The 18,812-nt window shown below is 37.0% G+C and overlaps 6 protein-coding genes across 7 annotated transcripts; 2 read left to right on the top strand and 4 right to left on the bottom strand.

Annotated features, from left to right (window-relative positions):
• Window positions 1–45: 45 nt before the first annotated feature.
• Window positions 46–3,165, bottom strand: LOC105949622 (neurofilament heavy protein). The gene is made up of 9 exons (XM_012972932.2): window positions 2,793–3,165; window positions 2,461–2,525; window positions 2,334–2,395; window positions 1,367–2,239; window positions 1,207–1,285; window positions 993–1,097; window positions 782–916; window positions 515–699; window positions 46–426 (listed from the first exon to the last, which is right to left on the bottom strand). Exons 1-9 carry the CDS (start codon window positions 2,983–2,985, stop codon window positions 276–278), a joined length of 1,848 nt encoding a protein of 615 aa, XP_012828386.2. The 5' UTR covers window positions 2,986–3,165; the 3' UTR covers window positions 46–275.
• A 1,587-nt stretch (window positions 3,166–4,752) lies between these two features.
• Window positions 4,753–6,692, top strand: LOC105949601 (uncharacterized). The gene has a single exon (XM_088824025.1). The coding sequence runs from the start codon at window positions 4,753–4,755 to the stop codon at window positions 6,511–6,513; it is 1,761 nt and encodes a 586-aa protein (XP_088680151.1). The 3' UTR covers window positions 6,514–6,692.
• AGD2 (Pyridoxal phosphate (PLP)-dependent transferases superfamily protein) lies at window positions 6,154–10,547 on the bottom strand. The gene is made up of 10 exons (XM_012972905.2): window positions 10,341–10,547; window positions 10,182–10,255; window positions 9,921–9,988; window positions 9,258–9,374; window positions 9,044–9,106; window positions 8,739–8,843; window positions 8,559–8,609; window positions 8,142–8,462; window positions 7,816–8,022; window positions 6,154–7,241 (listed from the first exon to the last, which is right to left on the bottom strand). Exons 1-10 carry the CDS (start codon window positions 10,430–10,432, stop codon window positions 6,948–6,950), a joined length of 1,392 nt encoding a protein of 463 aa, XP_012828359.2. The 5' UTR covers window positions 10,433–10,547; the 3' UTR covers window positions 6,154–6,947.
• Window positions 10,548–11,662: 1,115 nt separating this feature from the next.
• Window positions 11,663–13,922, top strand: LOC105949505 (G patch domain protein). The gene is made up of 4 exons (XM_012972807.2): window positions 11,663–11,789; window positions 12,122–12,298; window positions 13,176–13,443; window positions 13,528–13,922. The coding sequence occupies exons 2-4, from the start codon at window positions 12,130–12,132 to the stop codon at window positions 13,835–13,837; spliced, it is 747 nt and encodes a 248-aa protein (XP_012828261.2). The 5' UTR covers window positions 11,663–11,789; window positions 12,122–12,129; the 3' UTR covers window positions 13,838–13,922.
• Window positions 13,923–14,077: 155 nt separating this feature from the next.
• Window positions 14,078–14,739, bottom strand: LOC105949639 (histone H3.2). The gene has a single exon (XM_012972953.2). The coding sequence runs from the start codon at window positions 14,622–14,624 to the stop codon at window positions 14,214–14,216; it is 411 nt and encodes a 136-aa protein (XP_012828407.1). The 5' UTR covers window positions 14,625–14,739; the 3' UTR covers window positions 14,078–14,213.
• Window positions 14,740–15,278: 539 nt separating this feature from the next.
• LOC105949706 (CBS domain protein (DUF21)) lies at window positions 15,279–18,693 on the bottom strand. Of its 2 annotated transcripts, none has more exons than XM_012973027.2 (12): window positions 18,649–18,693; window positions 18,179–18,479; window positions 17,500–17,576; window positions 17,319–17,402; window positions 16,989–17,102; window positions 16,780–16,866; window positions 16,548–16,687; window positions 16,369–16,456; window positions 16,203–16,276; window positions 15,936–16,063; window positions 15,580–15,845; window positions 15,279–15,494 (listed from the first exon to the last, which is right to left on the bottom strand). In XM_012973027.2, the coding sequence occupies exons 2-12, from the start codon at window positions 18,354–18,356 to the stop codon at window positions 15,450–15,452; spliced, it is 1,281 nt and encodes a 426-aa protein (XP_012828481.2). In that variant the 5' UTR covers window positions 18,357–18,479; window positions 18,649–18,693; the 3' UTR covers window positions 15,279–15,449. The 2 variants fall into 2 exon arrangements, with proteins under 2 accessions (XP_012828481.2, XP_088680135.1); XM_088824009.1 differs by having other exon boundaries at window positions 18,179–18,471; window positions 18,649–18,690.
• Window positions 18,694–18,812: the final 119 nt, after the last annotated feature.

Genomic DNA, 18,812 nt, shown 5'->3' with positions numbered 1-18,812 from the left:
TGCTGCCTTGTTTCGATTCTTAAGGTTGTCTAAAAAAAACAGATATTATAAACACATTGCATAAATCAGTTACTAAATGAGCTCTCCTTAATTTCTTGCGTTATTACACTCGCACAAAAAGAATACAGCATATTGATAGTTGTTACAGACACTTTTCGACCGAAAAAACTCTGAACCACAGATGTTACGTAAATACATAATCGGACAACAATGGCAAGAAAACATATGCAAAAAAATTCAATAAACGATTGAACAAACCCAAACATTAAAATTGCCTATTTGAGTTTCTTAATACAACTCTTTGGTGTGTTGTGGATGTTTGGTTCCGTAACATCGTCGTCTTTTTTGGGTGAAGTTTCGTTTATGACGTCAAGTTTTTTACCAGGAATCAAGAAAGTTACCATTTTCTTCTTTTCTGAAACAAGCCTGTAAAAAATTGAGCTATCTTATTATTCCTGGGAAGATGAAAAAAAAAATCTGTATAAATTTCTCGGAAACAGAAATGCTGACTCACCCTTGAAGCTTCTTGACGGAATTTTTCTGTGTCGGAGAATTCATTTTCCTAAATTTCTCCAACCTTTGAATTGCATCACTTGTCGGTTTTTGTTTATCGCTTTCTGCTGTCGGAGAAGCTGCTGCTTTTAATCTCTCCTGTTTTTTTGGAGTCTTTATTATACCTAGTATCGTCGTATTCCCTTTCTGAAAAGTTTCGAAAAAATTGTAAGAAATCCGTTGTATGTCGTTTCTTTATACATTATAAAAAGTTAAAAAGAATACTCACTTGAATATCATTATTCCCGTGTTTCCTCTGCTGCGATTTCCCACACGGTGTGCTCAAATTTGCAGTTTCACTTTGAGGAGCCGCCAGAGTATCGTTTCGTTTTTCCAAGTTAGCTTCCTTGAGAATTCCTCTCTCCTGCAAATTGAAATGTCATTAGATTTTCTCATATTTGTCTCAACAAGAAAATGCTGTTTGTTAAAGAGATGCTTACATCAGTTCTTAGCCTGAAAGGCTTGGGGTTTGTTGTCTTGAGCTTTGTCACTGCACCAGAGTAAATCGGACCCTCTTTCAAATTCTTATCGTGTGTTTGAGTAACCTGCGCAATCAAAAGTATATATTGTAATTATATATTTAAAAAAAAACACCTCGAAACGACAAAGCCCATTCAAAAGAAAACACGATTTTTTTTTCAAGAAATGAGAAACCTTTTTTTTAACTTGACCGGATTTGTCGTGCAGGCCAAAGATCTTTCTCCCATTTTGCATCAGGTTCTTCTCATGCATTCTGCAAAACAACATATTACTGATATAAGTACCACGCAAACATAATTCAAGAAAAAATCAATTTTGTGAAAATATCTCGAACCTGTTGTTATCCGAGGCTGCAACATTTTCTTTGTCGTCACCATCCACAAATTCATGCCCGTTTCTTCCCGCATCAGAAGAATTATTATTCTCATCTTTGTCTGTAGCTTGAGATCTTGAATTATTACACTCTACAATCTTCGAGCAGTTTTCTTCCATTTTCGAGTGACCTAGTACGGTCAAATCTGCATCCTTTATAGTCGATTCTTGAAGTTCAATCCCTTCTGCAACTTTCTTAGCCAACTGTTCTTTAACATCACTACTTTCGGTGTCATTTGCCAGCAATTTCTTCGAGGCATTTTGTTGCGATAACTTCACTTTGATCTTACTTTCAATAGATTTTCCAGATTTAGCTTCCTCTGGCCTTTTTTGCACCACACGACTGCTTAACTGTCTTCTCGAAGAACAATTACTCGTATTCTTAGATGATTTGCTAGAATTTGCCGAGGCAAGCTTCTTCTGACTTGAAATCTCGAGCTTATCCATTCCTTCGCATAATTTTGAGACGGGCGTGCGCAGTTGAACAGAAGTCTTCGCCACCTTGACAGTCTTCTTCGGAGAGTGAAAAGCCAGAGCCTTTACCACCATTCGAGTTTTAGGCACTTCAATATTGTTAGCAGGTTTTGGATTCTGAACACTTCGAAATGAATTCTGATTCGGTACGCAGTTTTTGTTCCTCGGGGTTGTAAGATACTTGGCGGCAACCGGCCTTGTCTTGGTCAATGGCGTAGTGGACTCATTCTTTAAAAGTGGCCTAACAACGGTTTTTTTCTCATCGACGAACTTCTTCGAAATTGACGAATTAATAGCCATACGTGATATTCTTGGCTTCGAGGATTTCGGAGGAGCTGAAAGTGGGCATTTTATCGGTGTTCTGCAGAAACGTAATTCAATCACAATAAATTCGACGATTGTTACACAAAATTTTTAGCTAATTACAGGCAGAAATGTTGGATTTAGAAATGTACCTCGAAGTATTTCTGTCAAGTGCTTTTCGAAGACGTACATTAGGACTCCTAGCTGCCATTACCTACATGAACAAATTTTAGCAGCATATATAAAATAAAATCAGTGATTTCGATGATCAGGACTAACCCGAAGAACGAAATTCTTGTAGATTTCTTCCGAATCCATTTCTTCCTCGTGCTTTTGGTCACATCCTGAAAAACAGTGAACCCCTTAGTATCATTTATAGGGTATAGCGGTGCTTTAAACCCCCAGTATTTTACATAGAAATTTGTTAATTTTCCATTATTTAAAAACCCTTTAGTTCATCAACCCTAGTTCAAAACCCTAGGAAAACAGATCAAATTGAATAATTTGAAACCCTAGTTCAAAACCCTGTAAAATCCAGCTGCAGAAACAAGGATGAAGAAGAAGAGAAAAATCAATTAAAAAAATAAAAATTGGGAATTTAACACACTAACCGACACGGAGGCAAAACCAGTAACGATCGTCGGGGCAGTAATGATCAGGGATCGAGAAATCAACGAACTTTGGGGCCTCGATCTTCTCGTAAAATTCTTCGTCTCTTCCGTTGGCTTCCGAATTGGACGAATCGGCCGAATCTCGATTCTCCGATGATAGAAGTTTACTCCAATCTTGTTGATAATCCGCCATTTTTGCTTCCTCTGCAACTTCTCGAACGAAAAATCCAGGGGAAAAGTATTTATTAATGTTATTTAATTTTAGATGCTTTCTTCTTTAAGAAAATTGAAGAAAAGAGAAGAGAGATGGAGCGCTGTGTTGTGAGAGTTTGTTTTTTGAAGTTTTAAACTTCAGACATGTCTGGAAGTAGCCGTTGAAATCTGTCCTACGTGGACCGGGGCATATGGTAATTAGATGAAACATTGATGGGCAATTTAGGCATTTTAAATGTTTATTCGCAAGACTGGGCCTTCTGTCAGCGGCCCAATATTTGGAGTTGGGCCCACCACCCCATGTCATAAAAAATGATTTTTTTAATAAATATAGGGAAAATTATACTTTTCACCCCTCAAGTTTAAATCAATTTCACATTTGGTCCCATTTGTTGACAAAAAACACATTTGGTCCCTCATGTTTCGATAATTTAACGTTTTAGGTCATTTCCGTCAATTTACTGTTAGTATGTCAGTTAAGTCATTGATATTTGATGGGTACACGCTTGATTCTGTTAGTTTTAATGGAAAATTGACGAAAATGACTAAAAATGTTGAATATTCTAAACATGAGGTACTAAATATGAAATCGGTGCTAATGTAAGGAATGAAAACTGTGTTTTTTCTTAATAATATATTTACTTCATATGTAACGGAAAGAATCCGGTCTAAGTTGAGTAAATATTTGGTATTGGGTGGCAGTTTTGTAATTTTTGCTTAGTGGCAATTCTATAATTACTCGGTGAGTGATAATTCTATAATTACTTAGTGAGTGACACTTTTCTAATTACTATTGAATGACAATTCGGTAATTATTTGTTGAATAGCAATTATGTAAGTACGATTTAGAGTGGCAGTTCTGTAATTAGAATGGTGAGGGGAAGAAATCGATGATTTGCAGATTTCCCTAAAACCCCCCTTCCAAAATCCAGAAAAGACAATTAGGTCCTAATTTGACCCAGTGTGCCCTAATCTCGTCAGAATCCCCCAATTGAGTTTCTCACTCTCCGACCGATCACCGCCGCTGAAAATCTGCAGTTAGTTCATCTTAGCTCCCCAATTCGTTGGGTAAAGTAGTTTGGCTATTTACTTATCAATTATCTACTGTTTCGTTTTTGTTTGTTCACAGAATTATTTTTTTAATCCTGATCAAAGTTTCTCCTTTCTCGATCATCTTCATAAATTTCTAAGAAATGCTCCTGTTCATTGCCATATATTTAGAGTACGAGCTGTATTGAGGATTGTGCTTAATGTTGATTTTTTTTCTGGGATTTTTCAATGCAATTTGAAATACCGATTTTCGTCGTTTCTTATTCGTCGTCGTTTTTATGTTTACTTTATTTGATTCTTTTTTTCTGTCTTGATTTCACTTTCCTGAAACAAATCTTTGATGAAATGGGATGTACAGTATGTTATAATTCCTAGTTGTAATTGAATAACCAGCTTGTATTCGTAATATGAATCCAGTGATTCTCAGTTTATTTGATTAATTGCGAGGATATCTGCTTAAAGGCGACAATTTTTCTTTCTACCACAATATATACGAATTTCTCGTTTTTTTTATCGTATCTCGATGCATAAATTCTAGTAGTAACTTCGTTTGTTATATATTATATAGCACAGTTGCTGGAAGTCACTCGTTTTTTGTGGGGATCGTTCCTGTGTTATAGTTGCGGATTGAGTAAAGCTGATTGGTGTTGATGGTTGTGTTAAATAAGTGGGACCCCGTAACTCTTCACTCCATTGCATGGAGGATCACGACTTTATAATCGGACAAGAGTTTCCAGATGTTAAAGCCTTCCGTAATGCAGTCAAAGAAATTGCAATAGCCCAACACTTTGAGCTTCGTATTCTCAAGAGTGATCTCATTAGATACATCGCTAAATGTGCTGCTGAAGGCTGCCCATGGCGCATACGTGCAGTGAAACTCCCAAATGCCCCGACTTTCACAATCAGAAGCCTCGACGGTACACACACTTGCGGTAAAAACGCACACACTGGGCACCACCAAGCTTCTGTGGACTGGATTGTGAACTTCATAGAGGAAAGACTTCGTGAGAATGTGAATTATAAACCGAAAGATATTTTACGAGATGTGTACGAACAGTATGGAATAACTATACCGTATAAGCAGGCTTGGCGGGCTAAGGAGCGCGGACTTCAATCCATATACGGATCTTCCGAAGAAGGGTATTTTCTTCTTCCATTGTACTGTGAGCAGATAAAGAAGAACAACCCGAAAAGTGTTGCTGAGGTTTTCACCTCTGGTTCCGATAATCGGTTTCAGCGTGTGTTTATTTCGTTTTACGCTTCTATAAAAGGGTTTCTTAATGGTTGCCTACCGATTATTGGACTTGGTGGAATTCAGCTCAAGAGTAAATACCTCGGAACTTTACTTTCGGCCACTTCTTTTGATGGTGATGGTGGGTTGTTTCCGCTTGCCTTTGGTGTTGTTGATGCGGAAAGTGACGAGAGTTGGATGTGGTTCTTGTCCGAATTACGTAAAGCCCTTGAGATGAATATGGAGATTGTGCCGCAAATTACATTTTTGTCCAAATGGCAGAATGGCGTTGGAGATGCTGTGAAGAGAAAATTCCCGACTTCTTGTCATGCAGTTTGCATGAAGCATTTAACAGAAAGCATTGTTAGGGAGTTCAAAAATCCACGGCTCGTACAACTCCTTTGGAAAGCCACGTACGCCACTTCAAATATAGGATTTAAAGAAAAAATGGTCGAAATTGAAGAAATTTCTTCCGAAGCAAGAAATTGGCTGCAACAAAATTACCCACCTTCTCGTTGGGCGATGATGTATTTCAATGGGGCCCGCTTCGGTCATCTCTCGTCGAACACAGACGAGTTCAACCAGTGGGTTCTAGAAGCTCGAGAGCTGCCTATAACTCAAGTGATCGAGCAAATCCAGACTAAATTAATGGCGGAGTACGATGAGAGGCGTGCTAAATCCAAGACATGGTTTTCTGTTCTCACTCCATCGGCTGAAAAACACGTGATCGAGGCAGTAAATCTTGCTTCGACCTATCAGGTGCTTCGATCGGATGAGGTAGAGTTCGAGGTTCTTTCTGCAGAGCGGTCGGATATAGTCAACATAGGAAGCAATTCTTGTTCTTGCTGTGGTTGGGAGATGTGTGGATTACCATGTTCGCATGGTGTTGCAGCACTTTTATTCTCGAGAAAAGATGTTTATGCCTTTACGGGTAATAAGTATTTTACTACGGCTAGTTATTGTGCCGCGTATGAAGAAGAAATACATTGTGTACCGGGTAAAACTGAGCTGATTAAGGAAGGGGAGACAACCTTAGACGGTGAAATAAGATCAGTGAGGCCTCCGAAGGTGAAACGGCCACCTGGAAGACCTGAGAAGAAACGAATGTGCATAGAGGATTTTAATCGGGAGAAGCATACTGTGCACTGTAGCAGGTGTAATCAGACGGGGCATTATAAGTCGACTTGCAAATCGGATGGGTGTAAGAGTGTATTAGCTCAAATTTAGATGTTAGAGTTTTGTAAGTAGATATATTCCCAAAGAAATAGGTGCAAGGTGATTCCTCCTCTTTTTTTTTTGAACATTTTCTCTGCTGTGTTTAGTGCTAGTTTTCGTGAATGTCGTAAATATTCGTGTCCTTTGTTCGATGATTATTATAATAATCGAAAGTAACGCTATTACAAAAATTTACATACTTTTTTTTAAAACCCAACACATTTAAATTTCAATGCATGTTCTAATTTTCCACAAAGAAAAGAGAAAAAATTGCATTGGAAGATCTTGAAAACCCGAATAAAACAGTGACAAAATCAAGAATCTGGATATAAACAAAACATTACAAAGACTGTTGAAACACAGTCCAATTATCAATTGAAGGCTCGAATACTAGAAAACTCTCGTCAATAATAAGCTGCTACGAAATGCAGTGTCAGGTGAGTGTATTACTTGTACAGCTGCTTGAATCTTCTACAAGCTTCCAGAACGTTCTCCCTGTGTCCGAAAGCACTGACCCTGATAAACCCTTCACCGGCAGGTCCGAAACCACTCCCAGGAGTGGTCACAACGTGAGTCTTTTCAAGAATCTCGCCAAACACTTCCCAAGAACTTTGCCCAGGAAAGTGAACCCATACGTACGGTGCGTTTTTGCCTCCGTATACCTTAAAACCGAGCGAGTTGAAGGTGTCCACAATAATGCTCGTGTTTTCTTTGTAAAAACCTACTACCTCATGCATGGCCTGCACATAGTACACTCATATGGTAAGTGGTGATTGATTACAAATAATAATTAAAAAACTCAATTTCGTTGTTGAATAACTCTTATCAAACCTAAAGTGTATACAAATATATAAGCGTAAATTACAACTAGATCCCCATAGTAACATCCACCTTTACGGTTTGAGTTTATACTTATATACCCATTATCCTTTACATTGGGGTTTTAGACAGAATTTGTTGAAATAAGCAAAAAAGATGACATGAACTTCAAATTTTACCCTTCATCTCAAGTTTTGATTTTTTTTTTTCCTTTTACAGAGACAAAGAATTGGTGTCTTTTGTAGTATCTAAAAGGTAAAAGACACTTGTTTTGCATTCTTTTGGTATCATTTTTTGTATTTTCATGAAAGATTTGTTTCCTGCCTTTTATGTCTCCTGTTCCGATATCTCACGGGACAAACTCAAAGGAGATGTAATGGTAATTATGAAAAAAAAAGAGGAATATTCTGTAATTAACGCTATTTTAGAAGGGGTTAACTGCAATTAAGCCTATGTATAAATTAAATATATAGAAAGATAGGAAAAAGGACTCACCTTAATGCCTTCGGCTGAAACACAAGCAAGACCACCAGCTTGAGCAACGTTGGATGCACCGTTGAAACAAGTACAAACAATGCGGTTGAAGTCTTTAGCCACTGGAAATCCATCGGAGTAAAGAAGCTCTTTGGGAATTGCAGTCCAGCCGAGACGAACTCCGGTGAACCCAGCGTACTTGGAAAAGGAAGATACTTCAAGTGCAACCTGCAATAGCCAGTAATTACATCAAATCAATATTTGCTTCTATAAACGACATATGTTTTTGTTTTTTTTTTAATATATCAATCCAAGTAAAGATTAGGGAAATTGATTTCCAAACAAACCTCTTTGGCACCGGGAATCTCGAAAATGGATTTCGGACTATCATCCGATACATACATAGCATAAGCGGAGTCGTAGACTATGATTGAGCCATTTTCTTTAGCAAACTGTACAAGTTTGGTTAGTTGCTCTCTTGATGCAGAATAACCAGTTGGATTATTCGGAGAACAGAAAAATATGATATCTGTCCGACGAACTGTGGATAGATCGGGAAAGAAACCATTTTCTGGTGTACATCTCATGTATTCGATATTCTCAAACTTCTCTACATCTTTCTGAAACTGCCCTGTTTGACCCAGGATAACGCTTGAATCCACATAAGCCTACAGTTAAGAAAACAGATATTTTCATACAATTCAATATGTGTAAGATAAAAAAGGTAAAGGTATCCATTGCGACTAAAAGCATAATATATTTACCGGGTAAGATGGATCTTGAACAGCCATCGTCACATTAGATCCAAAAAGAACCTGCCGAGCAAAATCTATGAATTAGAATCATACAACCACCACCAAACGCTTATTACTTTTTATTCGATAGCAAAATAAAATCCCGTTTGTTTACTGAAATACCAACAAAACAAGAAATAGAAAGCAAACCTGGAGGCGAGATATATCACTTTTTGCACCATCAGACACAAATATATCATCTTCCTGTATGCCAAGGTCGCCATAATAGGTTGAAGCAATGGCAGCCCTCAATTGCTGTAAACAATAGTAAAGGAGAGTACCCTTGTTACAACAGAAATGGGAACATAGAAGAATAGTATTATAATGTTCAAGCTGGCCTCTAAGTGGGGTGAAACAAAAGAATAAGTAGAGAAGACAATACAATGGAGGAAAAAAGAGGGAGAGATAAAATACATTGAATACCAAAATGGAAAAGAATGACGATTAGTACTGACTTTTTCACCTTGTTCAGCTCCATAACCACTGTAACCGTCAAATGTTGACAGCGCAAATGATCTCTGAAAATTAATTGAAAATAAAAGTCGTAATAATTAGGGACAAGCAAGAATCAGCAATCATAACGGAAACATATTATCTACACATGAGAAATTATTTCCCAGTCGATCCACCCTTTTATGCAAAACTGGTGAAACTCAAAAACAGTATTACCTTTGACATGGCAGAAGTAATAACATCTGGAATTGGCTCAGTTGTGTCACCAATTCCGAGGCTGATCACTTTGGCATCGGGATATTTCAACATATGTGCAGCTCTCCTTCTCGCAATCTAATGAGGAAAAAAGAAAGAAAGCATTGACAAATCAAATTTCTGCATCCAAAAGCTAAATAAAGTAACATACATCTACAGATTATCGGTCTAGAAGAAATGGGAGGACATTTCTAAAAACCATATCACCAGATAAATACACCAAGCAAAGCAACAAAATGATCACATTTTCTTCCATATTACTGAATACATCATCATGAATGTGAAACGTATGCAACAACTAAACTAAATTGGGAATAGTATCACATCATTTTGAAATTGAAAATATATATCGAGTCCCGTGAGGATGCATTTTTCCTGCCTAATCCGATAAGATTTCAGACTTCAGCAACCAAACATTTAACAATTCAATCATAAACAACACATGATAGGTATGAAATAATTTGGAATCCGAATGCGATCCCTCCTAACGTTACAATAGAAATGAAAAAGGCAGGAAAAAACATCATAAAAATACGTCGCCAAACGACGAAAAGATTCGTGGAAGTGCACCAGAGCTAGCAAATGAAAAATCAAAAACCGAAACATAAGAGTGCTAAAACATACCTCCGGAAAGAGGTATCCAGCTTGAAGTTTAGCCATGTTTTCATTTCGCGACACCTTTGTCGTGTAAGCTGCATCAAAAGTATCATCAATTAGCCGGCATTGCTCATACCGATTTTTTCAGCTATAGGAAAAATCAAATTCATGCATAAGAAGGCCAACCAATCCTTGTAAAAATTAAGGTTAGGGCAAACATAACGCAGAACAATGTACTACTGAGAAAACAGATTAATCAATCGCACAACAATGAAGCAAATTACTCACCAGTTTTCTCAGCAGCTGAGGCGACACATTTCACAACCCCGCTGATTTTCCCTGCTACTGCGAAATTGGATGACCTGCCAAAAAAAAAATCCAAATTAAATTAGTGAGAAAGCAAGTATACAAACGAAAACAGAGATGAAGACGAAGAAGAATCGGAACTTGGTGGCGCTCTTGAAATTGGTGTGGCCGGCGATGAAAGCGGAGGCGGAGGAGGAGATAGAGGTGGAGAGAATCTGATGAATTGCAGACATTTTCGAAAATGCGGCTGAGTAAGAAGCGACTGTGCGTGCGGGCTTTACTTCCACTGAAACTTTAATTGATACAGAAACCCTAGACCAGTTGCTAAACAATTGAAATCCTAATTTTGGATATAAATAGAAATCATTCAAATTTAATAATAACTCATTCTATTTTTTTTTATTGGCCTAGGTATGCTAAAATAAGTTTAAGATCTATATAGTATTTTGGTAATTACAGACACACCACAGAAACAATTACTGAAGTCAGGATTTCATGTCATGAGGACCGATATGCACTATATTTATTTCACGCGGGGCCGTTAATGCATAAAGGAAAATTTATAAATCTTATATAAAATAAAGAGAGTTTAAGAAATATTAAGAGAGTCATGTCACCCCAGCTTTATATTGTCTCCATCACTGCTTGAAACTAATGATCTGTTAGAACTCTAACGGAATAAAATATCCAATGCATTATTCAGTTAGGATTTCTAACAATGTTTCAAGGATGATTGTAATTACCGATACTATTTATTTATTTATTACTAGAAGTTAGTATTAGCAAACGAATGAGATCTTATACTCGTACTAGCTTAAAATGGAGTATAACGAAGGGATGTTTTAAGACTAATTCGAACCTGATTTTGACATTTTTTTAATCAGTTTTCGGCAAAATTAAAACACATAAATTGTAGTCAATTGATACAGCTTTCTAATCCAATTTGAATCAGTTAGATCGAATATATTAATGATGAACATTACGCATTAATGATGAATTGTATTTTGAATTTTAGATAAGTTAAAACATCAAAATTATGAGCATTGTTTATCGATTCATGATTCATGCATATGTTTATCACGGAATATCCAATCTTATTGATTCAAGTTTGATTTGCAAGCTAACTCGAAGAACTGTAAATTCCGTGTTTCGAGTTTTGCCAAATTCACCATAAAAAATGGTCAAATTATGTTTGAAGTTCCAACGGTATTATTAAAATTGAAACGGCATTTATCACGTACTTTAAAAAAATAATTTATCACATTAATGAAACAATGCTAAATTAATTTAATTTATTTTTCAATGTCTTTCAATTGTTTGTTTCAATAATTTTAAAAATCAATTTCATCAATTATAAGCTTCCAATACAAAAATACACCCTTGTTTAGAAGTAACTTTAAATAATTAAAGAAATTCCACAATTTAAAATTAAAATAAAAAATAAAAATTTAAATAAATCCCACTAAATAAATCCCAGCCCCTTTTGCAGTTCTTGGCTTCTTTCTATCGGGCCCCTGAGGAAACGAAATTCGAGCAGTTCTAAAGATCCCTAAACCAGTTATCATCTCTCTTTGGATTTCAGACGTTCAGGTAAATTATGCTCGCATGTTTTCTATTTTGATCCTTTTTGTTTTGATCTAATTGCTCTGATTTATGTTATTGCTTAAGAACCCTAATTTTGGTTCTTCCGAAATCCAATTTCTGTTATTGCATAAGAACCCTAGTTTTTTTTTATTTTCTGTTGTGATTTGCTGGTCGGAAAATTAATTAACAAATAAATAAAAATCAGGGAAAAGGGCCGAGGCTTCCTATTCAAATTGTCAATTTTGAGAAACAAAAAAAAAAAAAAAAAAAAAAAAGAAGAAGAAGAATCATAATATTTTCACTTGTGAATTTTGATATTCTGAACCTCTCATATCTAGGGTTCCATATGGATCTGGAGACGGAAAACAGAATAGCCGCCATTTTGTTGAAGGAGGCGGCGGAATTGCGCCGCCAGGCTGAGAAGGAAGGTGCCCTTGCTTATCTTCGTCAGCCCGCTGTTAGGAATAGGCCTAATTCTCGTTTCCTAACGGCAACTGTCCGTGGTGTACAACAAGGTTAGTTTGGTAATTGATAGTTATAGATGTTTTTTCACAATTAAAAATTGTTGCTTTAACCTAGATCTGTGTGGATTGCTCGTATAAATTGAAAAGTCCGTCTGACTAGTTTTCTGTTGGTTTCAGAAATTATATGAGGGTTTTTTTGGCTGTCTTGCTAGTGTATGAAAATCTTGGTTGGATTAGATTTTCGTTGATTTCAGAATTGTGCAGGGTTTGGATGTAAATAATCTATCTTGCTAGGGTTTTAGAATAATCTTTTGGATCTGGAAAATAAAAGGGCTATCTAGTATTAGAAGTATATTTGTGGATTTTTTTTTTTTTGTTACTGACTTGAGGGTAACGTGTAGAAATCTTGAACCGGATTTATGAGTTGAATGATCTTATGCATCGTGAATTCAGAATTTACGTTTTGTTTTCTGGGTAAGATCTAATTCTGTGTTCCAGTCAAAGCAGATAAGGGCTTAAGCTGGTTCATGGTTAACCGATTGTATTTAACACCTGCCTGCTGGAATGAAAAAAACCGAAAATCCTAGTTTGTGGTGAAAATTAGGCTTCTGTTGTTCTATTTGATTTGCTTGTTGTTTTGTAAAATTCAATCCAAGTTTTTTGCTGACATTTTTAGAGCAAACTCTTCATACGAGTGCTGATTGGGCAAGATTTATGGTGACACAGCAATGGAAACAGGAAATCTTGTTCATTATGCACGCTTTTCTAGTAAAACCGACGAGTTACTTTTGTTACATGAGTCAAGTTTATTGTAGTTGCCGGAGAGACTAGATCAAAACATTTTCCGTTTTTCATTTTGACTATTTAATTTGTTTTTAACTTTTTGGGGTTATGGTATATTCTTTCAATAATTCCCGTATGTTTGCAGCAAACCGTGTAGTCGAAGTAAATGAAATGTGGCGACTAAGGGAGAAACAGCTGGAGCTAGATAATAGGCTTAACGGGGCAAGAAGAAGAGAGAGCAGCAGTAGAATGGAAGCTTGTGAATCTCGTAGAAGTAAAAGTACCGACAGCAATGAAGTGGAAACAAGTGGACGAGATCATCACTCTTCAAAAAAAAGATCTATTCACGAACTCGATCCGACGGATGACGAAGGTTTGAGGGATGATGAGGTGGACGAATTCTTACACGCCAGGTCGGTTCTCTCATTCATTCATGTGGTCCTTTTTCAATTTTCTTTCCTTTTTTTGACAATTTTTAATTATTTTAATAATGGCAGAACAAAGCGAGGCAGGGGAGCCGTTGGATCGAGAATGGATGAAACTGGACCGTACCTTCCTTGTAGTCCAGATTCGAAAAGAAATCGGCGGGAAAATGATGCTGAGGATTCGAAGAGATCTAGAGTTATTCTTGGACCAGAGAAGCCTAAGTCATTGAAGTATAGTGAATCCTCGTCTGATGATGAATCGATTAAAGATAGGAAACGGAAGGCAAAGATTGGATCGAGCAAACGGCACTCAAGGAAACACAAATCCAAAGAGAAGTCGAAGGAAAAGAGGAAGAAGAAGAAAACTAAGTATCACAAATAACAGTATACAGCATTGGTCTTCTTTTCTGCTAAATTATCGAGTCTGTTAATTATAATTATTGGAATGAAATTGTGATTTTCAAAAATAATTATATAATTAATTATTGAACATTGAAATGTAGATAGTAGATAAACAAATGAAAAATATAACTAAGGAGATAAAAATCAGCAAATGAATTAAATAAAAAGTGGCAAATATATAATTATTATAAGAAAATAAAATGCACGAAAAGAAGAATAGTTTTTAATTAAACCCTTTTTTCTCATTACTGAAATTTCAAATTGTTGCATCCAAAATTAGGGTTGCAGCCAATTCACTACGAAGAAGACGATCTATTTACTCTAATACCCCCAAACAGTAAACCCTAAAATTGGAATTAAGCCCTCTCGCCCCTAATTCTTCTAGCCAGCTGGATGTCCTTGGGCATAATGGTGACCCTCTTGGCATGAATAGCGCAGAGATTGGTATCCTCAAACAGTCCGACGAGATACGCCTCCGCCGCCTCCTGGAGCGCCGCCACGGCGGAGCTCTGGAACCTCAGATCGGTCTTGAAGTCCTGAGCGATTTCGCGAACAAGCCTCTGGAACGGCAGCTTGCGGATCAGCAGCTCGGTGGACTTCTGGTACTTGCGGATCTCACGGAGCGCGACTGTTCCGGGGCGGAAGCGGTGGGGCTTCTTCACACCGCCGGTGGCCGGAGCGGACTTCCTGGCGGCCTTGGTGGCCAGCTGCTTGCGCGGCGCCTTGCCGCCGGTGGACTTGCGGGCGGTTTGCTTGGTGCGTGCCATTTCTAGGGTTTTGCTCTTTGTTTCTAGAAGATGGAAAATTGGAAATTGAATTTGTGGATGAAGACTGAAGGGGATTCTCGGAAGAGATATATAGAGGGGTTCCCCAAATTTTTGGCGGGATGGAAAATAATCGGAGCCGTTGAATTTTGTGTTTTAATCTAGGGCTGTGGTTTGTTTCATTTTAAGTTTGTGCGGATCGCTGACGTGGCGAAGATGTGTATTTGATTAACGAGAGGTTAGACTAGAGGTGGTATCTGAGTCGTTCAATTATATCTAATCGACGGTTGTGAATTTCGGCTCTGCGCAAGATGAGGATTGATGACCTGGACGATCCGCGGTCTAGAGGCTTTTGAAATATTTCAAATCCTCTTTGTTTTCCTTGAGAATTTGGGAAAACTATATTTTTAATCCTGAAGTTTGAACCGATTTTATATTTGGTCCCTCATGTTTAAACAATTCAACACTTTTAGCCTTCTTCGTCAATTTTCTGTTAGTACTGACGGAATCAAGCATACTCATCACTGCCTTAACTAAAGAACTAACGATAAATTCACGGAAACAACCAAAAGTGTTAAACCGTTGAAAATTGAGAGACTAAATATTTGTTTTGTAAACATATGAGACCAAATGTGAAATTGGTGCAATCTTGAGGGGTGAAAACTCTAATTGTCCCAATCTTATTTTATCATAATTTTTCAAGTAAACTTTTAATTTGAAGTATTATATAAATTATATTTACAACCATCCAAACAAAACTTTTAACAACATAAGTCCTTACAACAGCATTTGTATATAGTTCCATACACCCACAAATAATACATATGGTCATGAATCATCGACATGGTGATCTGTTTCGTCGAATATCTCTTCCTGCAAAAAAGTAATCAAATCGAGCATAAAGATAAAATGGGATTAATTTTCGAACATTACTAGTTTTAATAAATTAAGACAGTACCTGCAAAAGCTCTTCAATAACATCTTCCATGGTTATAATCCCGACAGCCTCTTCTTCTTCCGGAAGCTTTGGCAGAGGACTTCCGTCTATTTGCAGTATGTCCGAATACATATTTTTCGTCCATTTTCTGCTCCTAGGTGTGCCCTTGAAAGAATCGTTTCCATTGTTTGGGAAACTCTTCCATTTCTGAAGTGGCCTTCTCGTCTTTACACTCGAGTCCATTGACTTTTCACGGTCAATGTCAACTCTCACGTCATTGACCGAATCTACACACAAATAAAGTGCAACAAAACACGTGGTGGGGTTTAAAAAAGGGCTATATCTACAAACTTTTTTAACCGATAAACGGAACTTACTATCTAGCGGTGCTTGGTAAGAAAGGTGGTGAGTCGATTTGGTACAGTGTCGTACAACAACAGACATGTGACTGTGACCCTTTTGGAATTCATTCAAGATGTCGTATAATGGCATAGTTTCAGGCACCCTGAGAAACGAGACATAAGGTAAATATATATATATATATATATATATATATATATATATATATATATATATATATATATATATATATATATATATATATATATATATATATATTGGAATATAAGTAAGAAACAACATACTTTGGTATTCTGCGAATTGTGACACTCTTCACCAATACTTTGTCGTCTGGATGAATGGTTAACAAATTCTTGACCTACAATTAACATATTTGTTTATTTAATCTAGTTATTTCCCTGAACATATATACATCGAGAATCGTGAAATAGTTGCTTAGTTTTTAATTACCAGAACAAGTCCAATGATATTTGTAGGTTGCTCGTAGTAGACAGGCACTCGGCTATGTCCTTTCTCCAAAATTAGATTCATCAAGCTCCTACGAACATACCGAACAGTGACATTATTTTTCAATATTAAAGTCACTATGGAAGACGGATTAAGTTCTTGAACGAGGATTTATAGGTTACCTATCGAGCTTTGCGTTTATATCAATTGCAAAAGTTTCGGAAATTGGAGTCATGGCATCACTAGCAGTTTTCTCACTGAGTTCGAGTGCACCAGCAATTATAGTTGTTTCGTCATGTGTGAGTTCTCCACCTATACCTGCCTGCATACGAGTTACAAGTACAGAACGAGCATATCGTTTAAAATAACAATAAACGATAGCACCGAAAAAGAAGATATTTAATCATCGCATACCTCATTGCCGTGTAAATTAACAAGTGTTTTCAACTCGGCACGCCGGAAAAGAGCTCTGTGCCCATGGCCGAGCAGTAAGTCCAACAACTGCATATTACAGAAAAGAATATACATCAACGGTGTTAATTTATCGAAACATGCTAAATAAATATAAATAGTTTTCGAAATGCAAATGCAAATACTAAATAAGAAAAATTGAAATCGAGTACCTTGCTAATAGGATATGCGATCGGAAAACAGATACAGACAAGAATTCGAACTATTGGAGCCACAGCTGCACCGATAGCAAGTCCATGTCTAGAGCAAACAGATTGTGGAATGATCTGGCAGTAAAGAATGATCATTAAATTTATCTCAAAACAATTCTCAACCTAAAATCTCTTGAAATCGGTTCCAATCACCGCTTTTTTTTTTTTTTTTGGTGAAAGGAAATGTTTGAAAATTATTCACCATATGCATGCTTTTACATTTTTAAGTATTTTTTTCATCGGTCGTGTGAATGTGTAGTTTCGTATCTAGTAAATTGTAAAATGTGATACCTCGCCAAACAGAAGTATTAAAGTCACGGAGATAAGGATTGCGCCCCAAGCTGTGACTAGACTGTCAAGGAAAATAGGAAGCGCCTGAACGAAAAATAACTCTAAATATTAAAATCATCACCTGCGAGGCTCAAATTGTTTTTCGAAGAACCGTAACTCAAAATATGAAATACGTATATACCTCCATAGCTGCGGCATTGCAGATAAGCAAAGTGCAAAGCAATAAATGCTGATTCTTAACAACTGGCAAAATCTTTGCTGCAATAACAGTTGAATTGAAACTTATATATAAGGAACACACGAAATGCCATAGCAGCCCGAGCATTCTAAACGTGATTCGTTCGGCGAAAAATCAAAACCATTGTTCTAGAACATCGATGATAAAACTCATAATCAACAAATTTCATGTTTGACAATATTGAAAGCCAAAATAGAAGTAAATAATTACGTATAACATGAAATATGCCCCAATAGTAGAACCTCGATAAAGTAAGACTTGACAAATTAATAACCTCGCCTAAATAACAGTTTCTTCCGGTCCCGACTCGGTAAAAAATGAACTAAATTATTAGTTCGATAATTTAATTTCGGTAAAGTAATAGAATTTCGCTAGTCCCGACTGTATTAATTCATACAAGTTTAACTGTAGTTCCCTTCATCAATTAAAATAAAAATAATTTCGGTATACAGAAAAAATTAGGGTGTAGTTAGTTCCAAAAAATTTGAGCGCCGAAACAATTTCAAATGATTTTTCCTCTTTCCTCAACAAAATCAAGTAGGTGCTGAAGATGAACAGAGCATAAGAAACTTCAAACAACGAAACAAGGAAGCTAAAATGAAAACAAAAATTACGAAATTACCGGCATGTTGTTTGTCCTTTGGGGTTCCTGATTTGGCGAGAACTTCGAGATCGACGAGGCTCATGGACATGAGGCCCAAAGTAAGCCCGGACATCAGGCCCGCAAACAGCACCAGAAACACAATCACCCCAATGTGAATGAAGAATTCCGTCTCGCAGCATCTGTACTCCACCGCCATTCAATTCAACACCACCACACCTCCGCCGCCGCCAAATCAAAAATCTCCGCTCCTTTTAAGTAAGTAATTAATTCAATCTACACTGCAGCTCCTTTTATTTTTTTCCTGCAAATTCCTGGTGGACTGAGAACAGAATTCTGGAGTTTAGAAGGTGTATGTATAGTAAGGAACCGGAGGAAGTGGCAACACAGAGAGAGAAGAGAGATTTTTAAATGTGTCTCTCTGTGTGTGTTGTGTGTGTGTGAGAGAGAGTAGAGAGAGAGAGAGAGAGAGATGATGACGTGTCACCAACCTGAGACAGGGAGGCCGTGATGGTGCTTCTCCTTTCTCATCTCTATCGTTTGTGTTGTGCTGCGTATCTTTCCAATTTTAATGGCCCCACCTTTTTTTTTTTTTTTTTTACTTATTTTATTTATTTATTGGTAAATTACGATCGGCCTCGAGGTAAGAAATTAA

Source organism: Erythranthe guttata, chromosome 2, assembly GCF_056151865.1.
Source record: "Erythranthe guttata isolate IM_541 chromosome 2, IM_541, whole genome shotgun sequence".
Lineage (NCBI taxonomy): Eukaryota > Viridiplantae > Streptophyta > Magnoliopsida > Lamiales > Phrymaceae > Erythranthe > Erythranthe guttata.
Note: the sequence above shows the minus strand (reverse complement) of the source record. Positions and strands in the feature narration are given on the sequence as shown.

Excerpts from the sequence above, each read along its gene's own strand:
- LOC105949622 (XM_012972932.2), bottom strand. The coding sequence starts at position 2,985 with ATGGCGGATTATCAACAAGATTGGAGTAAACTTCTATCATCGGAGAAT. Across the intron at positions 2,396-2,460 it reads ACAAGAATTTCGTTCTTCGG|GTAATGGCAGCTAGGAGTCC; the intron begins GTTAGTCCTGAT and ends TTGTTCATGTAG. Across the intron at positions 700-781 it reads ACGGGAATAATGATATTCAA|AAAGGGAATACGACGATACT; the intron begins GTGAGTATTCTT and ends GAAACTTTTCAG.
- LOC105949601 (XM_088824025.1), top strand. The coding sequence starts at position 4,753 with ATGGAGGATCACGACTTTATAATCGGACAAGAGTTTCCAGATGTTAAA.
- AGD2 (XM_012972905.2), bottom strand. The coding sequence starts at position 10,432 with ATGTCTGCAATTCATCAGATTCTCTCCACCTCTATCTCCTCCTCCGCC. Across the intron at positions 8,610-8,738 it reads GTGATATATCTCGCCTCCAG|GTTCTTTTTGGATCTAATGT; the intron begins GTTTGCTTTCTA and ends TTTGCTCGGCAG. Across the intron at positions 8,023-8,141 it reads AGATTCCCGGTGCCAAAGAG|GTTGCACTTGAAGTATCTTC; the intron begins GTTTGTTTGGAA and ends TGGCTATTGCAG.
- LOC105949505 (XM_012972807.2), top strand. The coding sequence starts at position 12,130 with ATGGATCTGGAGACGGAAAACAGAATAGCCGCCATTTTGTTGAAGGAG. Across the intron at positions 12,299-13,175 it reads TGTCCGTGGTGTACAACAAG|CAAACCGTGTAGTCGAAGTA; the intron begins GTTAGTTTGGTA and ends GTATGTTTGCAG. Across the intron at positions 13,444-13,527 it reads GACGAATTCTTACACGCCAG|AACAAAGCGAGGCAGGGGAG; the intron begins GTCGGTTCTCTC and ends TAATAATGGCAG.
- LOC105949639 (XM_012972953.2), bottom strand. The coding sequence starts at position 14,624 with ATGGCACGCACCAAGCAAACCGCCCGCAAGTCCACCGGCGGCAAGGCG.
- LOC105949706 (XM_012973027.2), bottom strand. The coding sequence starts at position 18,356 with ATGGCGGTGGAGTACAGATGCTGCGAGACGGAATTCTTCATTCACATT. Across the intron at positions 17,403-17,499 it reads GCAATGCCGCAGCTATGGAG|GCGCTTCCTATTTTCCTTGA; the intron begins GTATATACGTAT and ends TTTTTCGTTCAG. Across the intron at positions 15,846-15,935 it reads TTACCAAGCACCGCTAGATA|ATTCGGTCAATGACGTGAGA; the intron begins GTAAGTTCCGTT and ends ATTTGTGTGTAG.